General features: G+C 36.7%; 1 protein-coding gene across 25 annotated transcripts in view; it reads right to left on the bottom strand.

Annotated features, from left to right (window-relative positions):
* Positions 1-3,512: 3,512 nt before the first annotated feature.
* EIF4G3 (eukaryotic translation initiation factor 4 gamma 3) overlaps positions 3,513-20,541 on the bottom strand; it is a 331,329-nt gene continuing 314,300 nt past the window's right edge. For all 25 annotated transcript variants that reach the window (XM_077899276.1, XM_077899277.1, XM_077899273.1 and 22 more), the window contains 4 exons: positions 14,287-14,433; positions 9,029-9,110; positions 6,830-6,976; positions 3,513-4,443 (listed from right to left, as the gene is read on the bottom strand). In XM_077899276.1, the coding sequence (XP_077755402.1) occupies positions 4,262-4,443; positions 6,830-6,976; positions 9,029-9,110; positions 14,287-14,433 (558 nt within the window). In that variant the 3' untranslated portion in view covers positions 3,513-4,261. The remainder of the gene's footprint in view (positions 4,444-6,829; positions 6,977-9,028; positions 9,111-14,286; positions 14,434-20,541) is intronic.

Here is a 20,541-nt window from a genome sequence, read left to right as displayed (position 1 = left end):
CAAGGCATTTTTATTCCTTAATAATTTTACTCTCATGACAAGTAAGCAGCCTAAGTTATTGCCTCACACAATATTTGAGGCAAATGTGCCTCAATGAAGAGGACACACAAAACCTCAGACTCCCAGTCAGGCTACATCTTAACTTTTTGTTTTAAAGATTTTATTTTATTATTTATTCAAGAGAGATAGATAGAGATAGAGCTAGAGATAGAGAGAGAGGCAGAGACACAGGCAGAGGGAGAAGTAAGCTCCATGCAGGGAGCCTGATGTGGGACTCGATCCCAGGACTCCAGGATCACGCCCTGGGCCGAGGGCAGGCACTAAACCACTGAGCCACCCAGGGATCCCCTACATCTTAACTTTTTATAGAGTACATTGTAGTAGCCTTTAATTCACATAGGAATTTCAATCTTATGGAAAAGTACTCAAGTAGCAATAACTGAGAAGTTAAAAAGATAAGACCCTAGTTGCCAGTGCTAGGATGTTAGCTGTCTGAGGTGCTATACATCCAGTCCACAGGGTGACAAAAGGAAAGTCTCAGGAACTTACTCAGAATTTGTGGATGGTTGTAAATATACTACCAATTATATGAAGACAAATAACAGAGAACAAAAGTTAAAAGACAGGGGGAAATCTGGGTCTAACCCTGAAATCAGGTCACTGACACTGCAAACACCTGTGAAGTTTGAACATTTGCTAAATATGGGACGGTAAGTCAAAACAAAAAGCAATAGAATATAGGATTTCAGTTATATAAATGGCCAGAATAAGTATATCCATTGAAACAAAAAGTAGATTAGTGGTTCCCAGAGATTTAGGAGAGTAGAGATTGAGGAGAGCTGCTAAAGGACATGGGGTTTCTTTCTGGCATAATGAAAATGTTCTGAAATTAGATAGTGGTGATGGTTGCACAACTATGAATATACTAAAACCAGTGAACTGTACATTCTAAGAGGGTGAATTTTATAGTACATGAATTGTCTCAAAAAGAAAAACCAATGCAAACAAAAAAGAAAGCAATGTGAAATGTTCCTCTCCACAAAATAGGGAATATAGGAGTTCATTAGTGACCAATGGCATGGCCAAAATGAAAATCAATCTGAATCACTACACAATTTTTTGTAAAGAACAAAACATGAGTAATGAAAATACAAAATCAGATCCAATAGCCTAAGACTATTTTTTCTACCTTACAATCTGTTTGACTTGAATGGAGACATCTGAAAACTACCAGAATTATATCTTGTTTGGAGAGTGGTTCTAGAACAGAGAAAATGGTCTTTGGGTATAATTCTTGTAACTCATCTAGAATGTATTTTGAAATATGAAAATAAGGCAAAAACCAACCAAAGATCTGTCAAGGTAAAAAGGGGCTGACATTTCTTAGTGGGATAGGACGTTGATGCAGTATGTGTAAACCTCTTTTTTTTTTCATGAAGAACAGGAGTTCCATGAGACCAGAGACTGTTTTATTCACTGTTATATTCCCTGCACTTAGTACACAGTAGATGCTCAGTAAGTATTTGTTGAGTGAACCAAGTTTATGTTGCAGCTGTGAACTGGCTTGTTCATCTATGCAAGAATCTAAAATGAATTTATTTTGAAAACTGGCATCACGTTTTTTTTCTAGAAAAGTAAAAATTCTCATTTAACTTACTGAATAGCTATAAGTTAATTGGTTTGAATACAGGCATAAAACACCTGAATTACCTCAAGTAAAATTAATGAAACTGTTTCCAAAGTTAAAATGGGTAAAAGAGCTTACTGATGGCCATGTCACCTGTTACTTTAAACCAAAACCCACCGAACCCTGCTTTCCAGTAAGAACACTGTGAAGAGGACTGAAATCATGATGATGCTTGATATTAGCAGTGATCAATTATCCCACTTTGCTCATATTTTGCCATTAACTAACAACCATTCTCCCTGCTCATAAAATTCCATGTTTAAAGCAGTAAGATACCCACATATTGCTCTGTAGTCTCTTCTGTGTTCATCACACTTCATGTTACAGGTGAGATTTCAAACATTAGCTATTATTGTACAAAGCATTTTCACCCTTGAATTTTTTTTTCCAAAAATAATATTCTCTTTCCTCATTCCTGACCCTGGTCCACATCTAAAATACTGATGAATAGGCCTTCATTACTACCTGAAGGCCAGAGCACTGCAAACAATAGCTACTGATTTGTAAGAGGCAGCCAGCACCCTGCTTTCCCAAAACTACCACCTGCACCCCATGAGATCTGTCAACACCTAAAATCCTACATCACTCAGGAGATTCCTGGATCAGAATCCTCTTTACTTAGATTCTGGCAGCTGTTAAAACTTAGTATATCATAGAATCAGGTTTCTTCCAACTGAGAGATCCCAGGCAGAGCCCACTGCCAGACTCCAAAACAGCTTCTCAGGCCCCATTTTTTATGACAGATGCTGTCACATGTCTGTCACAAGACTTCCAGGACTTGGTTCTTCGAGAACAGCTGTGGGCTTATGTAGCAGGATGCTGTACTGTGTTCGACTACATTCTGAAGAAAAACATTTTATTGCTATGGAAAATTTTGTTCTTGTGCTTCACAAGTCTTGCCAAGTCTCTTAATGTGGATATTTCTTCAGAGATGGAAGCCAGAAGAACTCTTTGGTTATCCAGATACAAAATACAAAGACTGTTTATTTGGGAGCAGCCCTGGCTTTCTTCATAAATACATTTTGTAGGGGGATGGCCTACAAACTAGTGAAATGGAAAACCATCTGTAGAGAATGCAACTTCATAAAAGAAAAAACAAAACAAAAAAGCACAGTGCTCCAGTATCTGTAGAAGCAACAGGCTTAAAACACAGTTTTATACTCACCAGAATGGCTTGAATGAAGTTGAAGTTGGGAACAATTTGATTTTCACACATGGTATTGGTTTGATTTTAAATCCCATGCCCACTTTTTAAAAGCATAATTTAGCTTTGGTTTCTTTCATTCTTTAGAAGACATCATTGTGTTTCTTTAACATCAGAGGTAATTGATGATTTAAAATTAGTGGTAGTGGTACTTTCAAAGTGAACTAACTACAAACAATGGAACACTAAGTTATATAAAAACTTCCCTTAGGTTTGCTTCCATCCTGAATGCATTTCTAGTTGATGTTGGAAAACAGCTTCCTCTGGACTTCCCAAGGGACTCTCCCACCAAGCACAAGTTCCCTCCTTACCCACAAGGTAGCTTGCCTTTTCCAACTGTAGACACACACACACACACACACACACACACACACACACGCACACACCCTCAGGAGTGATTTGGATTAGACAACGAATAGCCAGACAGCACCTCCCAGAGATGGGCGCACATGCAGCAGCTGTCAAAAGGAGAAGTCATTTTACTTTCTTTTAAACTTGCAATGTTTGTCTTTATTTTGTTCTTTATATTTTGAAAGTGAAAAGAAATAGTATTGAGTCAATTTCTTTTTCTTTTTTTTTTTTTTTTTAAATATTTGTTCTATATATTTACAAGCCTTAAAGTTGCTCTAAAGATTTCAAAAGTATTAAGAGTACTTTTCCCAGGGTAGCACTTTTTTTTTTTTAAATTTTTAAAACAATTCTTGGAGTTTTCTGGTCCACAGCATTTCCTTCTGTTCCAAGGTTACGTATGTTTTGATTACTATTGTGATTTTTTTTTTTTAATTTTCTGAAGCAAGCTGAGAGGCAGGCAGAAAGATTTGATGCCAAAAAAAAAAAAAAAAAAATCTTTCTTACCTTATTCACCCCAAACCTTCTTAAATCTGGACTAACTACTATGCTTTAAAACAAACGTGAGGTGCATCTGAAGGGGAGGGAAATTTATTTCTCTGCTTTTCTATTATACAAGTTGTTTACAGAAACTGCAAATTAAAAAATTACACTGGCATTTGCAGTCCTTAAAATAAATTAAAAGTTCTCAACTTTTTTTTTTTTTTTTGCTAAACAGATGTGTTTTTTTTTTTTAAAGTATGAGTCCTTGTTTAAAAAGAAAAGATTAAAACAGAAAATATTTTCTATAAATAATACATGTATTTTGGTTTTAGTGCTCCCGCCCTCAGGTTTGAAGTTTACTTTTTTCCAGTACCTTTTTCCTCCATGATCACCTTTTTTCTCTTTCCCCTCTCCCACTCGTGCACACGTGGGGATTTCTGCGAGAATTGGCCTTGCTGCACTGTGATTGGCGAAGACGTGAAACTTTTTAAAAAAATACTTAAATTGTTTCTTTTGTTTCGTTTTGTGTATTTGAAGCTTTAGTTATCCTCAGACTCCTCTTCTGCTTCCCGCAGCCACGTGAAAAACGCAGTGACAGATTTCAGAGCTACACCCTTCCCATTCTGCTCTGCAGGGTCCTTGCTACTTTCCCATTTGTAGAAGGCATCCTCAGAGATCACCTCCTCATCATATAGGCAATCAAAAAACATCCGTAGCAAATCTGCAAAGAAATAAAAACATATCATCAGTTCTGGAGGTGCTCTAGTTGTGAGGGAGAGATTGCATTTCTAAGGAATGTATGAATGAATGCACAGGAATTCCCCTATAGAAGAGCATCCATGACAATTCATTATACTCCCTCTTGATAGTATAATAGCAAAACGACTTGTCTAAAGAACATGAAAAAAGATTTAAGTGATCTAAATTATTTTTATTGCTATTACTTTGTTCAGTTTGAAATATTTTCTGATAGTCCTGAGGTGTTTGATATGATTTAGTTCTCAAGCTACACTCTACAAAAATTAAATACAATTTTAACTTTCTTCTTTATACATTCTCCATTGTTTGAAATTTTACAATAAAAATATATAATTTTTACAGATTTTGGAAGAAAAGGGCAGAAAGTACTTTCCCCCTCCTAATGTTGCTTTCAAATTGGAAAGAGTAATAATTTATATGGAAAATATGGGTAAAAACTCTCTCATATGGATTTTATCCAGAGGAAACAATGGTCTGTTGTTTTCAATGCCCAGATGATCTGGGCAAATTTAATTAATTCTGTTTTGGTCCCAAAAAGGAAACTTAGCTTATGTTATTGTTCAAAAAAGAAATAGTTGGTAAAGTTATATATTCTTTATTTTAATCCCTTTCATTGTGGGCTCTTAAATTCATTTATGATTGATTTATTTTTCTTAAATTAATTTAAAGTCAGCCTCTATTCATATTAATGGAGGGAGACAATACGACAAACAATAATTGATAATAAATATCAGGCTTAGAATGAGTCATATTAAAATTTTCTTTAGATTTATCTTTGTAATTTTATTAGTGAAGCTGATATTGAAATCACTTGTCATTTCATTCTCTAAATCCTGGCCGGTCCAATGGGGAAATGGACACAAGTGGTCAAGATTCTATTGATGGTAAATCTCGAATTAAACATCTCTCTGGGGATTATTAAAGTTGATAATTATGGGAGATACTGTAATTTGATGGGCTGAGCATATAGTATCAATTTCATCTCTTGAAAAGTTAATGAGTATTCATCCTGTAAGAACAGAAAAAGGAAGTTGTGATGTTAAACAACCCGCCAAAGGTCTTGAGAAAGAAAACAAAATCAGTTAATTCTGATTTAGACTTAGATGTCTCCTTAATTACAGCCTGAGGATTATTTGTTTTGAACTTTTATCTCCCAGAGGGATTCCTTAGCACTAGCAAAGAAGGAAAGCCCAGCAACAGACACAACTTAAGGAATTGCCAAAGAGCTACTTCAATGTCATCTCTAAAATTGCCCTGTACTGTTATCTACTTTCACACCAGTTTCTACTGAATTTTCAAGATTTAATACAATTCAGTTAATTTACCAGTATCACTAAAACTTGGGTGGTTCAGGTTACCTTGTTTGTCTGGTTAGCAAAGAATTAATCATAACCCTGAAGTGAAAATTAGTCTAAAACACCTTCATGTGTTTGTTGCTTGGCTGAGGGTTCTGAAGAGTATCATCTTTCACTACCAAGATCTGTGTAAAAGAAAGCCTGTAATGCAATGCATGTATGCTACCACCAAGATGCTCTGCATTATCCAAAAGGGTAGTCACTAATCACATGGGGCTATTTACATTTGAATTAAACAAAATTTGGGGTGCCTGGGTGGCTCAGTCAGTTAAGTGTCTGCCTTTAGCTTGAGTGGTGTTCCTGGGGTCCTGGGATTGAGCCCTACATTGGGCTCCCTGCTAAGCAGGGGAATTTGCTTCTCCCTCTTCCTCTGCCCCTCTCCCTGGCTTGTGCTCTCTTGCTCCCTCACTCTCTCAAATAAATAAATTTTAAAAGTCTTTTACAAAATTAAATAGTGGGGCGCCTGGGTGGCTCAGTGGTTGAGTGCCTTTGGCTCAGGTCGTGATCCTGGGGTCCTGGGATCGAGTCCCACATTGGGTTCCCCATGGGAAACCTGCTTCTCCCTCTGCCTATGTCTCTGCCTCTCTCTCTGTGTCTCTCATGAACAAATAAAATCTTAAAAAAATTTTAATTAAATAATATTTAAAATTAAGCTCCTTAGTCGTAATAGCCACATTCAAGTGATCAATGTATATATTACACCATACATTTCCATCACTTAGGCAGACTTGCCCTAGGAGAGGATTAAGTCTCTAATATAAACTAGTTTTCTTATAAAAGTCAAGTACATAAAAAATTCAAGTTTATTAAAGTTGTTGGTAATCTGAGTTTCGTTAGCAGTGATTTTTCTATATTAGCTGTTCAAAACCCATCACAGCATCCCTGAAGTCTTGGCTTGGGTAAATCTCACCCACTGGTTGGGATAAAGAAAAGGTAAACTTAAAAAAATAAAAAATAAAAAGAAAATAAAATAAAAAGAAAAGGTAAACTTACTGGCAGGTTGATCAAGTTTTACTATTGATGCTTGTAGTGCATAAAGTGCTTGCAGTTCCTTCTCTGTATCTGAGTCTAGGTACTTGAGTAAGATCGGCACTCTCTGCTTGATAACAGCAGTGTCCACTCGGAAGGTAGAACAGTCGGCTACAAGTGACACAAGAACTAAGCATTACATTTAAAGAGTTAACACACATCCTTTTTAAATTTTCTGAGTTGATAAGACATGTGACTATAAGGAAAGCAGAAGCAAGGGGGTCCAAGGAAAAGATTTTGAAATCTAAGATATTCTGAAATTAATGGGATATTCTCCTTGAAATAATAAAAATATTATATGTATTTTGAGTGCTGTGTTTCCTCAAAATGAGCACACCCAATTCTTTATCTTTAATCATACTAAAACAGGGATAGTGGTTTGTGACATTCCAAACTACAAAAGAAATATTAAAAAGGAAATTAAAGTGAGAGTTCATGCTCATCTTTTCAGAAGGGTAAAAGAGAATCATTTTATCATTACCAAGAGGGCAAGGACTAACAGTGACAGTTGCAGACAACATGTAAAATCTAGGCCCTTTGGGGTAAAAAGGCACAGTACAAAGAGGCTGAGGAAAGTATCCTCAGTGCCAAGGAGCATGAGGTTTTATTTCCTCTGTAAGTTAGTAGTGTGACACAATCTTGTTTTAAAAAGCAGCTTTTAGGTAGCTCCGGTGGCGCAGCAGTTTAGCGCCGCCTGCAGCCCGGGGCGTGATCCTGGAGACCCTGGATCAAGTCCCATGTCGGGCTCCCTGCGTGGAGCCTGCTTCTCCCTCTGCCTGTGTCTTTGCCTCTCTCTCTGTGTGTGTCTCTATGAATAAATAAATAAAGTTTAAAAAAAAATAAAAAGCTTTTATACTTTCCAACTGTGACTTTATTTTTAAATATTTATTTTTAGAGAGACAGTGAGTGTAAGCATGTGTGCAGGTGGGGGGCAGAGGGAGATAGAGAGAGAATCTCAAGTAGACTCCCCGCTGAGTGAGGAACAAACACTGGGCTCAATCTCAGGACTCTGAGGTCATAACCTGAACTGAAATCAAGAGTCGGACACTTAACTGACTGAACCTCTCAGATGTCCCTATAACTGTGATTTTAAAACACAAGTCTTACAGGGGACCTGAGTAGCTCAGTTGGTTGAGTGTTCAACTCTTGATTTCAGCTCAGGTCATGATTTCAGGGTTGTGAGTTCAAGGCCCTCATTAGTCTCTGCACTCAGCAGAGTCCACATGTCCCTCTCCCTCTGCCATTTCCCTTGCTCGCCCTTGCTCAATCTCTCTAAAATAAATAAATCTTTAAAAAACAAAAAACTCCAAAAAGACCAAAACCATTAGTCTTACAGGTCCAACGATGCTGGAACGATGACTTTCTTTTAGCTTGTTATTTACACTTCATTAAAGACCTAACAGTGAAAAAACATTCATCTGACAAAACACTTAAATTATAATTCTGAAGCTATCTTCTAAAATGATGATAGGCCTGAAATTCTGAACAATTTTTGAGCAGATTGGACTTTTTCTCCCACAGCAGTGATAGAAATGTGAATTTTTATCTGAAGCTAGGTGGATGATCTCATTCAATATTGTTAAATGCTGTATGCAGCTTAAATACTTAGGGTTTCTACCAACCCTAATCCTATTCACCTATTTGATTAACATTCAATGACATTGTCTTATCATCCAAGGTCAACATAAAGCAAAAGAAGCAACTGGTGTTTTCTTTCCTCATATATGTTTTTATATAAAACAACTTTTCTGTTGAGACGATGAGTCCTTCACGGATATTTAGGTTAAGAATATTCAACCCATTCACTGTAACTCCTTAAAGGAAGACGGAGGGGGCTCTGCATACTGGAGGTTAAAGGCAAAGGTAAAGCCACATCCAACAGAGTAGGAAACAACCTAAGAGACATGTACCCGCTTTCTGCTCAATTGAAGAACACAAGGCATTCAGTAGCTGCTCAGATCTGGGCTTTCTAAAGGCACAGTAGCTATTTATGCTCCTGCTTGAGATAGCCAGGCATTGTAGACAGAAATGGTATCCATTTGCATAGAAAATAAGTTTCACAGGGCAAATTTTGAAGACAATATAAACTCAGACCCATATCATCAGCAGTTAACATACTAGGGATTTCAGATGTTAAGAGTTGCCTTCAGAACTGTTACTTACCTATAATAGCTGCTTTACAAACTGCTGTCATTAAAGCTCTAAGGAATGTAGGTGAACTCATCTGGCTTTCATCTAGATTAGCCTGAAATCAAAAGTAAATGGAATATTTAAACTTTCTTAAAATATTAAATGGAATATTTAAACTTTTTTAAAATATTAAAAAGGGTACATATTGATGTACCCTTGCATATCAGAAGTGATTTCTCCTAAACCACGCCTCATCTAGCACTAGAGCTACCATCAGTTCTGAAAATATTCTAAATAGCAGCATTTAGTTTTCAGAGAGCTTACTACTGCCTATACCTTGCTCAATCAATTATACAGTGCTGTGTACTATGCATTTGGAAGTATAACCATTTAAAAACATTTTTCTTCCTCCATAAATAACTTTTATTAAGATGATCTCACCAAAGTGTGTTTTAAAGACTATTTTTTTCTGATTAGTGTACAACTATTTTTAGATGTGCTAACGTTGCTTCTTCATCTTGATTTTAATGTGAATTAGAGATTAAACTCAAGCATTGTCTCAATTCCTTCAGGTGGTGGTGAGGAAGATGTTAGTCTTTTCTAAGGATGGCAGAAAAAATATATTTAGAGATATGAAAAATAGAGTAAATGGGTCTCAGATTTTTTAGTTTCTCTTGACATCTTCTTAAAAAAAAAAAGAAAGATCTTGCTATAAAATGCCATAATAAACCAGATGAACAACAAAAGGTAAACACAAACAAAAGGAGACATTTACTAGGCAGGTATTTCAAATACTTTTCAAAGTGTATGTTCTTCATGCCTGTGAACAGAATTAATGCTTGTCTCAGCTTCTTTTAATAGCACAGCATAGTATTTTCCACTGAAAGGGTCAGCCTTAAAATGACTGGCCAGGAAAAAACTTAAGATGTCATTATAAACCTGTGTTAGAAAGCTAAGGACTTCAAAGATATTTGGAGATCAGTTAAATATGAATTTTAAAACTGACACAGATCAACTAGCAGCTCTCTCTTTGTTGAATACCTAAACTTAAGCATCATGTGGTAAGAGCAGAGTTAAGAGGGGTTAACATGTCAGACAGCCAGCTCTGCAGGACACAAGCAGCACTGCACAGAGGACTATGTTACAGTAAGAGGTTTCCTTACCAATCTTTTCCAAAAGAATAGAAACATGTGGTGTCACTGCTAACAGCTGAGGATGGGGATAGGATGGGGCAAGAGTCCTGTATAAAAGATCTGATGATTTATGTGTTATAGCCAATTGCTGGTTTATACTTTGTAAAAAAAAAAAAAAAAAAAAAAAATTTAGACTGAAGCCAGGTTGGTCTAGACCCAGACCAATTACTTTTGCAAAGTCTGAATAATTGTTTACGAAGAATAAAAACATACCATTACTTTTTGGTACAATAAGACTTTATAGATAGGTTAGAGCTATTTCAAGTAATGAGTATCACCTGAAACTCCCAGATACTTAGATTTCAAGTAGAGTCTGAAAAAATTGAACAAATTAGCTAAAAATAATTAGATAATAAGTACCACTTCCAAACCTTTTGACTGTTTCTTCTATAAAGAAACAAACTACACATTGCTTCTACCAAATAAAGCTAAATATTTTCATTCTAATATTTAAGAATAGAACAGGCCTGAAGAATAGTGTCTAAAACACTACAGATTAAGCAAAGATCTTAACAAAACTGGGCAAGAACAAGAGGGAAGATGGGTCTGTTGAGCAAGCAAACTCAGATTTACATAATACTGGTACCAACACAAAGCAACAGATATCCTCATGTACTGTGAAGCTCAGCCACTGTTGCATTTCTGTTTTCTCTTTCCTTTCTTAAGTCATCTTTATTAGTATAATCTATATTCAGTGAAATTTACCCTTTTTCTTCTCTGCAAGGAGAATAAATGTTGGCCCAGGATAGGCAGACATAACTGACATAAGAAAGTGGACCTAACATGAAGAGGTGAAAATAGCATCAATTTACAATACTAATAATGCTAAACATGTAAAGGCTGACTGTATTTCTAAAACAGAAAGTAAGGCATACAGTAGCATACTGGAAAGGCTGATGCTGATTCTGTGCTAAATCCTACAATAAACTATCACTCAACTGGCTTAAAAGTCTTAGGAAAGAGATGGTTACACGAAGAGGAATACGTAAGCACACGAAAAACAAGTGATGCTAAACTAACCTTTCCTTTTCGGATTTGATTAGTATATGGTAGCTCAGATGGGTATAAGTGTATATTTCCTGGACTTCAGCAAGGCCTTTGACAAATTATGTAATGGTAGCTGTCCGCTTGTGGGCAAGGTGAAAAGATGAAATAAGACAGTAGAATGATGTAAAATAATAAACAGGTTAACAGCTGGAAGTGTCCGTGGGGGTAGGGGTGGGATCTTGTCCCTGAAAGGAAGCTACTTTGCCCCATTCACACACATTCTTGCCCATAACTTGAATTAGGATAAAGTTGGCTGTTAATGAAATGCAAAGAGGATACAAAATGAAAAAGATGGCAAGGGAATTTTATGACCAAAGTCAGAATCTAAAATGTTCCAAAAGACACAAACTTGCATCTAATTTAGGAAGATGAACACAAGCAGAAATAATTTTTTAAAGCCCCATCTCAGGGAGCCTGGGTAGGTCAGCCAGTTAAGTGTCTGCCTTTGGTTCAGGTCATGACCCCAGGATCCTGGGATCGAGCCCACATTGGGTTCCCTGCTCAGCTGGGAGTCTGCTTCTCCCTCTTCCTATGCCTGCTGCTCCCCCTGCTTGTGCATGCACTCTGTCAACTAAAATTTTTTTTTTTTAATTTATTTATTTATGATAGTCACAGAGAGAGAGAGAGGCAGAGACACAGGCAGAGGGAGAAGCAGGCTCCATGCACTGGGAGCCCGACGTGGGATTTGATCCCGGGTCTCCAGGATCGCGCCCTGGGCCAAAGGCAGGCGCCAAACCGCTGCGCCACCCAGGGATCCCTGTCAACTAAAATTTTAAAAAAATCTTTAAAAGCCCCATTCTGGTTCAAAAACCAAATGCATTAAAGTTCTAGATGGGAGAAATGACTAAATTATAGAACATAAAAGAATGGGTACTAGATGACTGAAAGAGCAATTTGAGTTCAGTGTGGTAAGCCTGCCAGAAGCTCAGAGTCCAAAACAAGAAATGGAACAGCACTGCCTAACTCCACAGTGTTGCATCACCTCCAGCAATCATGCTCAATTTGCAGAGGTTACTTGTGAGAGGGATACTAAAAATCCAGACTATGTTTCTGGATAGGAAAATTTCAAGAAAGGGTGAAAGAATCTAGAGAGGGAGACAGGGATATAATGATAAACTATTACAATTAATTAAGATTCCCAACTAGGTGACAGCATAGACTTATTATCCAGAATAGACATGGAGGAAATCATATTAAGAAAAAAAACCCTAATTATCAGAAGCTTCATTACTTCTCAACATCTGAGACTGGATAAAAAAAAATAACAACCCAGCATGCCTGGGTGTTTCAGCAGTTGAGCATCAGCGTTTGGCTCAAGGAGTCCCGGGATGGAGTCCCGTATCAGGCTCCTTGCACGGAGCCTGCTTCTCCTGTCTCTGCCTCTCTGTGTGTCTCTCATGAATAAGTAAATAAAATTAAAAAAAAAAAATTACAAGGACTACAAAAAAGGATTTATCCAAGAGATTAACCCTCCATGACTTTCTTTCAACTTGATTATATGATTCCATGGAAAATATATACAAATAAAACATACATAAAGAACAACCACTAAAAAAATATGGTAGCAGATTAAAAAGAGACATGATCAATAGAATCCACAAGAAAGATAAAGTATAAAATTTTCAGAAGGGAGAATTAGTATGAAAATGAAAGTCAATATAATTCATAATAATTACATATTATTTATTAATTTCATCCAGAATAGTACTTAAAATGCAGGTACATTTAGAAAAAAGTATATATTTTCTGAATAGTAAAATGTAGGGTATATGAGACTAATGAGACCCAGAAAAGTGGCTTCTGTTTTGACTAGTTTTACTTGACCTTATAAAAGACTGTAAATCTTAAAAAAATAAAGCTATATACAAAATCACAATGGAAAAAAAAAGGAAAAAAGAAAAACCACAATGGGATATTACCTCACACCAGTCAGAATGGCTAAAATTAACAAGTCAGGAAAAGATGTTGGCAAGGATGTGAAGAAAGGGGAACCCTCTTACACTGTTAGTGGGAATGCAACCTGGTGTAGCCACTCCAGAAAACAGCATGGAGGTTCCTCAAAGAGTTGAAAATAGAGCTACCCTACAACCCAGCAATTATCATATGATCTCACTCATATGTGGAATTTAAGAAACAACAGAGGATCATAGGGGAAGAGAGGGAAAAAAATAAAACAAGATGAAATCAGAGAGGGAGACAAACCACAAGAGACTCTTAACCATAGGAAACAAACTGAGGGTTGTTGGAGGGGAGGTGGATGGGGGGATGGGGTCACTGGGTTATGGACATTAAGGAGGACATGTGACATAATGAACACTAGGTATTATATAAGACTGATGAATCACTGACCTCCGCCTCTGAAACTAAACACACTATATGAATTTAAATTAAAAAAACAACAACAAACCCTTATAGTTTTAAATACACATATATGAAAAAATAACTAGCTTCATTAAGGTTAAATACTCCTACGAAGTGAAAGGGAAGATATAGGCATACCTTGTTTTATTGTGCTTCGCTTTATCATACTTCAATACTGTGTTTTTTACAAATTGAAGGTTTATGGCAACCCTGAATCAAGGAATTCTATCATCACCATTTTTCTAACAGTATTTGCTCACTTGTTTGTGTGTCTGGGTAATTTTCACAGTATTTCAAACTTTTATTTATTTATTTATTTTTATTTTTTTTTATTTCAAACTTTTAAATTATTATTGTATTTGTTACAATGATCTGTGATCAGCAATTATGACACTGAAAGCTCAGATGATGGTTAGCAATTTTTAGCAATACAGTACTTTTCTTTAAGATATTATGTACATTTTTAAAGATATAATGTTATTACAGACTTAATAGACTATGGTATTGTGTGAATATAACTGTTTTATGCACTGAGAAAACAAAAAATTAATTTGACTTGCATATTAACTTTATTGTGGTCTAGAACCGAGCCCACACTATCTCTGAGGTGTGCCTGTCAATGTGAATGAAAGGGATCCCATAAAAACTGTTCTTATAGAAATATCAGGGAAAGTGACATAATCTCTATACCTCTACCCAGTCAAAGATCTGTTCATCATTCGCCTTGTCCTCAATAATGAGTTTCTCGAGTCGCTTATATAGCTCTTCAGCAGAGAGTTCTTTTTTTGAAAGTGCTTCAGAGGAACAGGAACTATCAGACTCTATAAAGTCCAACTTCTGAAACATAAAATGTTATCTGTATTAATATAAATCAGTATTAGTAACACTTAGAGGAAAACACAGTCATGGGCTATATGTTCTATTTTACATGGGATATCTGAAAGATTCTCACTCTGCTATCTTTCTGAATATTTCTCCAACTTTTTATATAGTCTATCTTAATTCTCTTTAAAAACAACAAACCACCAAGACCCCTAAAATTATCTCTGTGGCTATGATCACTCCAAATCCTCAGTCATGCTCTTAGCAGTGACATAACTCTATGGCTGGGAATATTTATTTTTATTTTTTAAAGAATTTACATATTTATTCATGAGAGAAGAGAGGCAGAGACACAGGCAGAGGGAGAAGCAGGCTCTATGCAGGTAGCCCGATGTGGGACTCGATCCCGGGACTCCAGGATCACACCCTGAGCCGAAGGCAGGTGCTAAACCGCTGAGCCACCCAGGTATCCCTATGGCAGGGAATATTAACAGTTCAATTTAACTCCTTCTGTAGACAATGGTTTAGTATCAATCAGTACTACCACAGAACAGCTGTCAAAATTCTAAATTTGGTTAAGTCCTTCAAACACCTCCTGACCATTCTGAATCCAAGTCAGAGAAATGATGTCATATTATAAAATTCCTCAACAACCAGTGAATTGTAAGAAGGACAACAAAAACAAAGGGTTTTATAAGTATTGCACAAAAGATCTTTTTCCCACAAAACTCATTCAATTCCAAAGGACTGAATATGCTGGTATGGAGAAAGACTGTAAATATGTAGTCACTGCAATGAACCACATTGTCATGGCCTGTGAGGGTCAAACCCAATGCAGAAATGCCTTTGAGTCAGCCTTCAGAGCACCCCTAAGAAGCTCACTGAACACACATGAGGAGCTCTGCAGCCCTATAAGAAGCAGTGGCTCTGGGATGCCTCGGTGGCTCAGTGGTTGAGCATCTGCCTTCAGTTCAGGCCATGATCCTGGGGTCCTGGGATAGAGTCTCGCATAAGGCTCCCTGCAGGGAGCCTGCTTCTCCCTCTACCTATGTCTCTGCCTCTCTCTCTGTATCTCTTATGAATAAATAAATGTTTAATAAAAGCAAAAAAAGAAGCACTGGCTTCACGTCTCCTGTCCTCAGATACTGGTAGTCCAAGGCTACTCTCACTTTGTTCTTAAGTAGTTGATAAGGATTATCTTGCTGTTGTCTCACATCTATGACGATGACCCTGGAAAGCATAAAAACAAGTGTACACACTTTCAAATTCTCCCAGAACAGTGGCTTGCTCTACCATGTATTTAAGTGCTAAGGCCTCCACAAGAGGTACAGATACACTGACACTAGAGTCAGAGATGGGGATGGGAGTGGGGGATGGAGTTCAATTCTGACTCAGCTACTACCTCTACCAGGAGGACTTATTCTAAGATGGGAATACCACCACCAAACTCAGCCAGTTCTAAGCACTCACTGCACTAAGAATATGCAACTCACTAGGCACCAATAGGGCTCTAGGAGCATACACCTCATAGAGCTACTCACTAACCTAGAAGGGAAAAGCCCCATACTAGCAAGATCAGGCACCGTTTCCACTGCATAACAATGTGCTGCTCATATACCAATCTGAGCTTCTTTTATGATCCCTATGCCAGTAAGTACATACTAGTACTATAATAAGCATTATAGTTGCCCCCACAGTACTAACATGTGGACAAAAAAACTTCACATATTTGACATACTCTATTTTCTAGGAGGTAATTTAATCCTGAATTGAATACTATCTAACTACAGGGCACATCTAAGGAGGGGCAACCCAAGAACTTTCTCTTCATTTGATAGAGAATAACTACCTGCCCCCCTGTAAAAAATTTTTTAAAATCTCCAATTATATAATGCTGTTGTACAAAGAAAACTTCTGATGACTAAACTTTTTTTTTTTTTTAAAGATTTTATTTATTTATTCATGAGAGACACACACAGAGAGAGGCAGAGACACAGGCAGAGGGAGAAGCAAGCTCCATTAGAGGGAGCCCAACGTGGGACTTGATCCTGGGTCTCCAGGATCACACCCAGGGCTGCCCTGATGACTAAACTTTTAACAATTCTTTTGCAATAAGAGTATTTTTGGGAGGGGGCACCTGGGTGGTTCAGTCAGTTAAGCATCTACCTTCAGCTCACATCATGATCTCAGGGTCCTGAATTAGAGCACCACATTGGGCTCCCAGCTCTACGAGGAGTCTGCTTCTCCCTCTCCTGATCCCCCTGCTATGCACGCTCATTCGCTCACTCTCTCTCTTGTCAAATAAATAAATAAAATCTTTAAAACAAAATATTTTGGGTGATAGTTGTACAACATTGTGAATACACTAAATGCCACTGAATCATATACTTTGAAATGGTTAACTGGATGTTACACGAATTTCACCTCAATTGCTAAAAAGTAATACTTGAAAATCTGATGATTTTTATGCCATTCTGACACATGTACATAAAATTATGATTGTACATATATACTAAATATAAAAAACAGAAATCATGCCATAGTTGTTCAATTCTTGAGGGATAGTTAAAAACAATAATCAAAATCACTAGTAATTTTCAAGGGTATAAGGCAATGTGATAAAGAAGTATGCTTTGCTTAATGAAATTTCACTATGCAAAAGCCATAGATTAAAATATTAAAGATTATTAGCAACAGCTTTTCTCTAATATCTTTGAATACTTTGATGTATTCTTATGCTATCCCCAGATCCACAAAGGAAAAACTACCTTGCATTTTGTGGGGGAAAAAATGCATTCTACTGTTTTGTCTTTACCATTTATGTAGCATTTTAAAATAATATTTTCCTATAAAGTATTAGGAACACGCTTCAGTATTCTAATTTCTCTGACTCAATGTTGATAAATTAATAAATACCCTACCTCCACACTTCATGTTCACACAAAAGCATAAGATGATGGCGATAAGTTCTCTTAATAATAGGAAATCAATTTTTCAAAATCTTGAAACATTTTCCATATTTATTCTAGATTAGAGCAGCTACATCGAATACCAGTTTAACTTATCCTGTCCCCACTACTGCTTCTCAGAACCCCTGTGTTTCTGTGTAAGTTATCTGAACTTTCTGGAGCCTAGAAGGCTGGGCTTCAAATTTATGGATCAGCTCATCACTACTTGCAGAACGTACTAGAGATCCCAGAGAAAGGGCAGTGAATCAAGTATTTTAGAAAAAAGTTGAAAAGTAAGGATAGAGAAGACCAGGTTTTCTAAAACCTCGTTTTCCTAATTGCCCTTTAAACATTTTTATTAGTAACAATCATATGTATAATTGATTACTTTTCTGTGCTCAGTGCTTCTTAAACATTATCTTATTTAATCCTCATAAAATTCTACAACATTATTAAAATTTATTTGATCATTTATTATGTTTATTATTAACATTTCCTAGGTGACGAATCTGAGGCTTAGAGAAATCAGGTAATTTGCTCAGAGTCACAGGCCATGGTACAAGACTGGAACCTGAATCCACGATTATTTGAAACCCAGGTGCCATATGTTTTCTTATTTCTGGATATATACCTAGAAGTGGAATTGCTGGGTCATATGGGAATTGTGTAAGAAATCATCTTTATGTTATCTTAATAAATTACATCTTTATACATGTGTGTCTGTTTATACATATTTATAATTATTATTTTATGGATTTGCCTTTTAAAACAATATAGAAACAAAAAAGAGAAGCTACAAACCAAAAACGCAGTAATACTTGCTTTTATATTTACCTATGTAGTTACTTTTACTAGTAGTGATCTTTATTTCTTCATATAGCTTGGGGTTACTGTCTAGTGTCCTCTTGTTTCAGCTTGAAAGACTTACTTCAGCATTTCCTGTAGGGCAGGTCTCCTGGTGACAAACTCACTTAGCTTTTGAATCTGGAAATGTCTTTACTTCCTCTTCATTTTTAAAAGATATTTTGCCATATGTAAAATTCTTGGTTTAAAGTTATTAAATTTCTTAAAAAAATTTTTTTTTAAAGATCTTATTTATCCATTTGAGAGAGACCGCACAAGCAGGGAGAATGAGAGAGGGAGAGGGAGAAGCAGACTCCCCAGTGAATACAGAGTCCAAATTGGGGCTCGATTCCAGGACTTGAGATCAAGACCTGAGCTAAAGTCAGACACTTAACTGACTGAGCAACCCAGGTGCACCAAAAGTTATTAAGTTTCTTAAATAGACCATTCCAGTATCTTCTGACCTTTAGGATTTCTGATGAAAACCTGGCTGCTGATCTTATTGAGGATTCTTTGTATAGGACAAGTCACTTCTTTCTAGCTGCTTTCAAAAAAATTTTTTTGGTCTTTATCATTCAAAAGTTTCATTGTAATATACTTGGAGTAAATCTCATTGAGTTTATCTAACTTAAGAGTTCACTGAATTTCCTGGTTATGTAGATTCCTATCTGTGAGCAAATTTGGAAAGTTTTTTTTTTTTTTTTTAAGATTTTATTTATTCATTCATGAGAGACAGAGAGAGAGAGAGAGAGAGAGAGAGAGAGAGGCAGAGACCACAGGCAGAGGGAGAAGCAGGCTCTATGCAGGGAACCTGATGTGGGACTCGATCCCGGGACTCCAGAATCACGCCCTGGGCCAAAGGCAGGCGCCAAACCTCTGAGCTACCCAGGGATCCCCAAATTTGGGAAGTTATTGCCTGTTATGTCTTCAGATATTTTTTCTGTCCTTCCTGTCCACTTTCTCTCTACTGGGACTCTCTAATGTCCATGTTGGTATGCTTGACGGTATCCCATAGGCCCCCAGGTACTGTTCATTTTTCTTGATTGGTTTTCTTATCTGCTCCTCAAACTGAGCAATTCTTTTAAAGGCTCCTTTGTATGGTTAATGAAATAATTTTCCAATATGTATTATTATAAAGTTTACTTAAAAATAAACTATGGGGATTTTTTTTATTTAAACAATTCATCGATACTCATAGTTTCATATAAAAAAACGAGAAATTCCATTTCAAAAATTAAAGATGGATTTTCATGCAGCAAGTTAGTGTTAAATCAGTGATCCCTGACTGACTCAGAGATTTTAACTACTCCATATTCAAGGCTGTTGGTTCTTCCTTCTGCTTGATCAGATCTATTATTGGAATCTTCTACTTTTCGTTTTAGCTACTACAAATTTTAGTTCCAGAATTTCTATTTGGTTCACTTTTGTAATTTCTACCTCTTTAAATTTGATCATACATCATTCTTCTGATTTCCTTTAGCTCTTTGTGCATGATTCCCTTAGCAATTTGAGCATATTAAAGGCAGTTAATTTAAATTATTTGTCTGGTATGTTTAATATTTAGGCTTCTTCAGGGATGCTTCCTGTCAATTTCTTCTTTTCTTCTTTCTTTTTTTTTTCTTTTTTCTTTTTTTTTCTTTTCTTCTTTCTTTCTTAAGATTTTATTTATTTATTCATGAGCGAACACAGAGAGAGGTAGAGACACAGGCTCCCCGCAGTGAGCCTGATGCAGGAATCATCCCAGGACCCCAGGATCACAACCTGTGACGCAGGCAGGCACTCAACCACTGAGCCACACAGGTGTCCTTCAATTTCTTCTTTCTTGTGAATGAGCCATATTTTCCTGTTTCTTTATATGTGTCGTAAATTTTTTTTGGCAACCAGACACTTTGAATATCATAATATATATCTCTGGATATCAGATCTCTCCCTTCTTGAGGGATTTTCAGTGTTGCAGTCATCTGTTTATTGACTTTTAGACAAAGACTATATTCCTTCCTGTGTGTGGTCATTATAGTCTCTGATCCATTATCTCCCCAGACAACCAATGACCTTGCAGAGATTTCAGCAAATGCATGAATCCAATGAGAAAAATGTGGGGCGGGGTGAGGTGGGGGTTGGTGGAACCACAGACAAATGTCTCTGTATCTTTAAATTCTTTGACAGATACCACTCAGGAAACCACTTTGGCCTGAGTAGTTAAAACAATGGCTGGGCCCTGCACTAGACCCTCAGTAAACTGCCAGGCAGATTAAAAGGCACAGCACTGTCTTTGGAGGATAAGGTTTTTATTTCTCAACCTGGTACCAGAAAGCTGCAATACCATCTCCCC

Source organism: Canis aureus, chromosome 5 (genome assembly GCF_053574225.1).
Source record: "Canis aureus isolate CA01 chromosome 5, VMU_Caureus_v.1.0, whole genome shotgun sequence".
Taxonomy (NCBI): Eukaryota; Metazoa; Chordata; class Mammalia; order Carnivora; family Canidae; genus Canis; species Canis aureus.
Note: the sequence above shows the minus strand (reverse complement) of the source record. Positions and strands in the feature narration are given on the sequence as shown.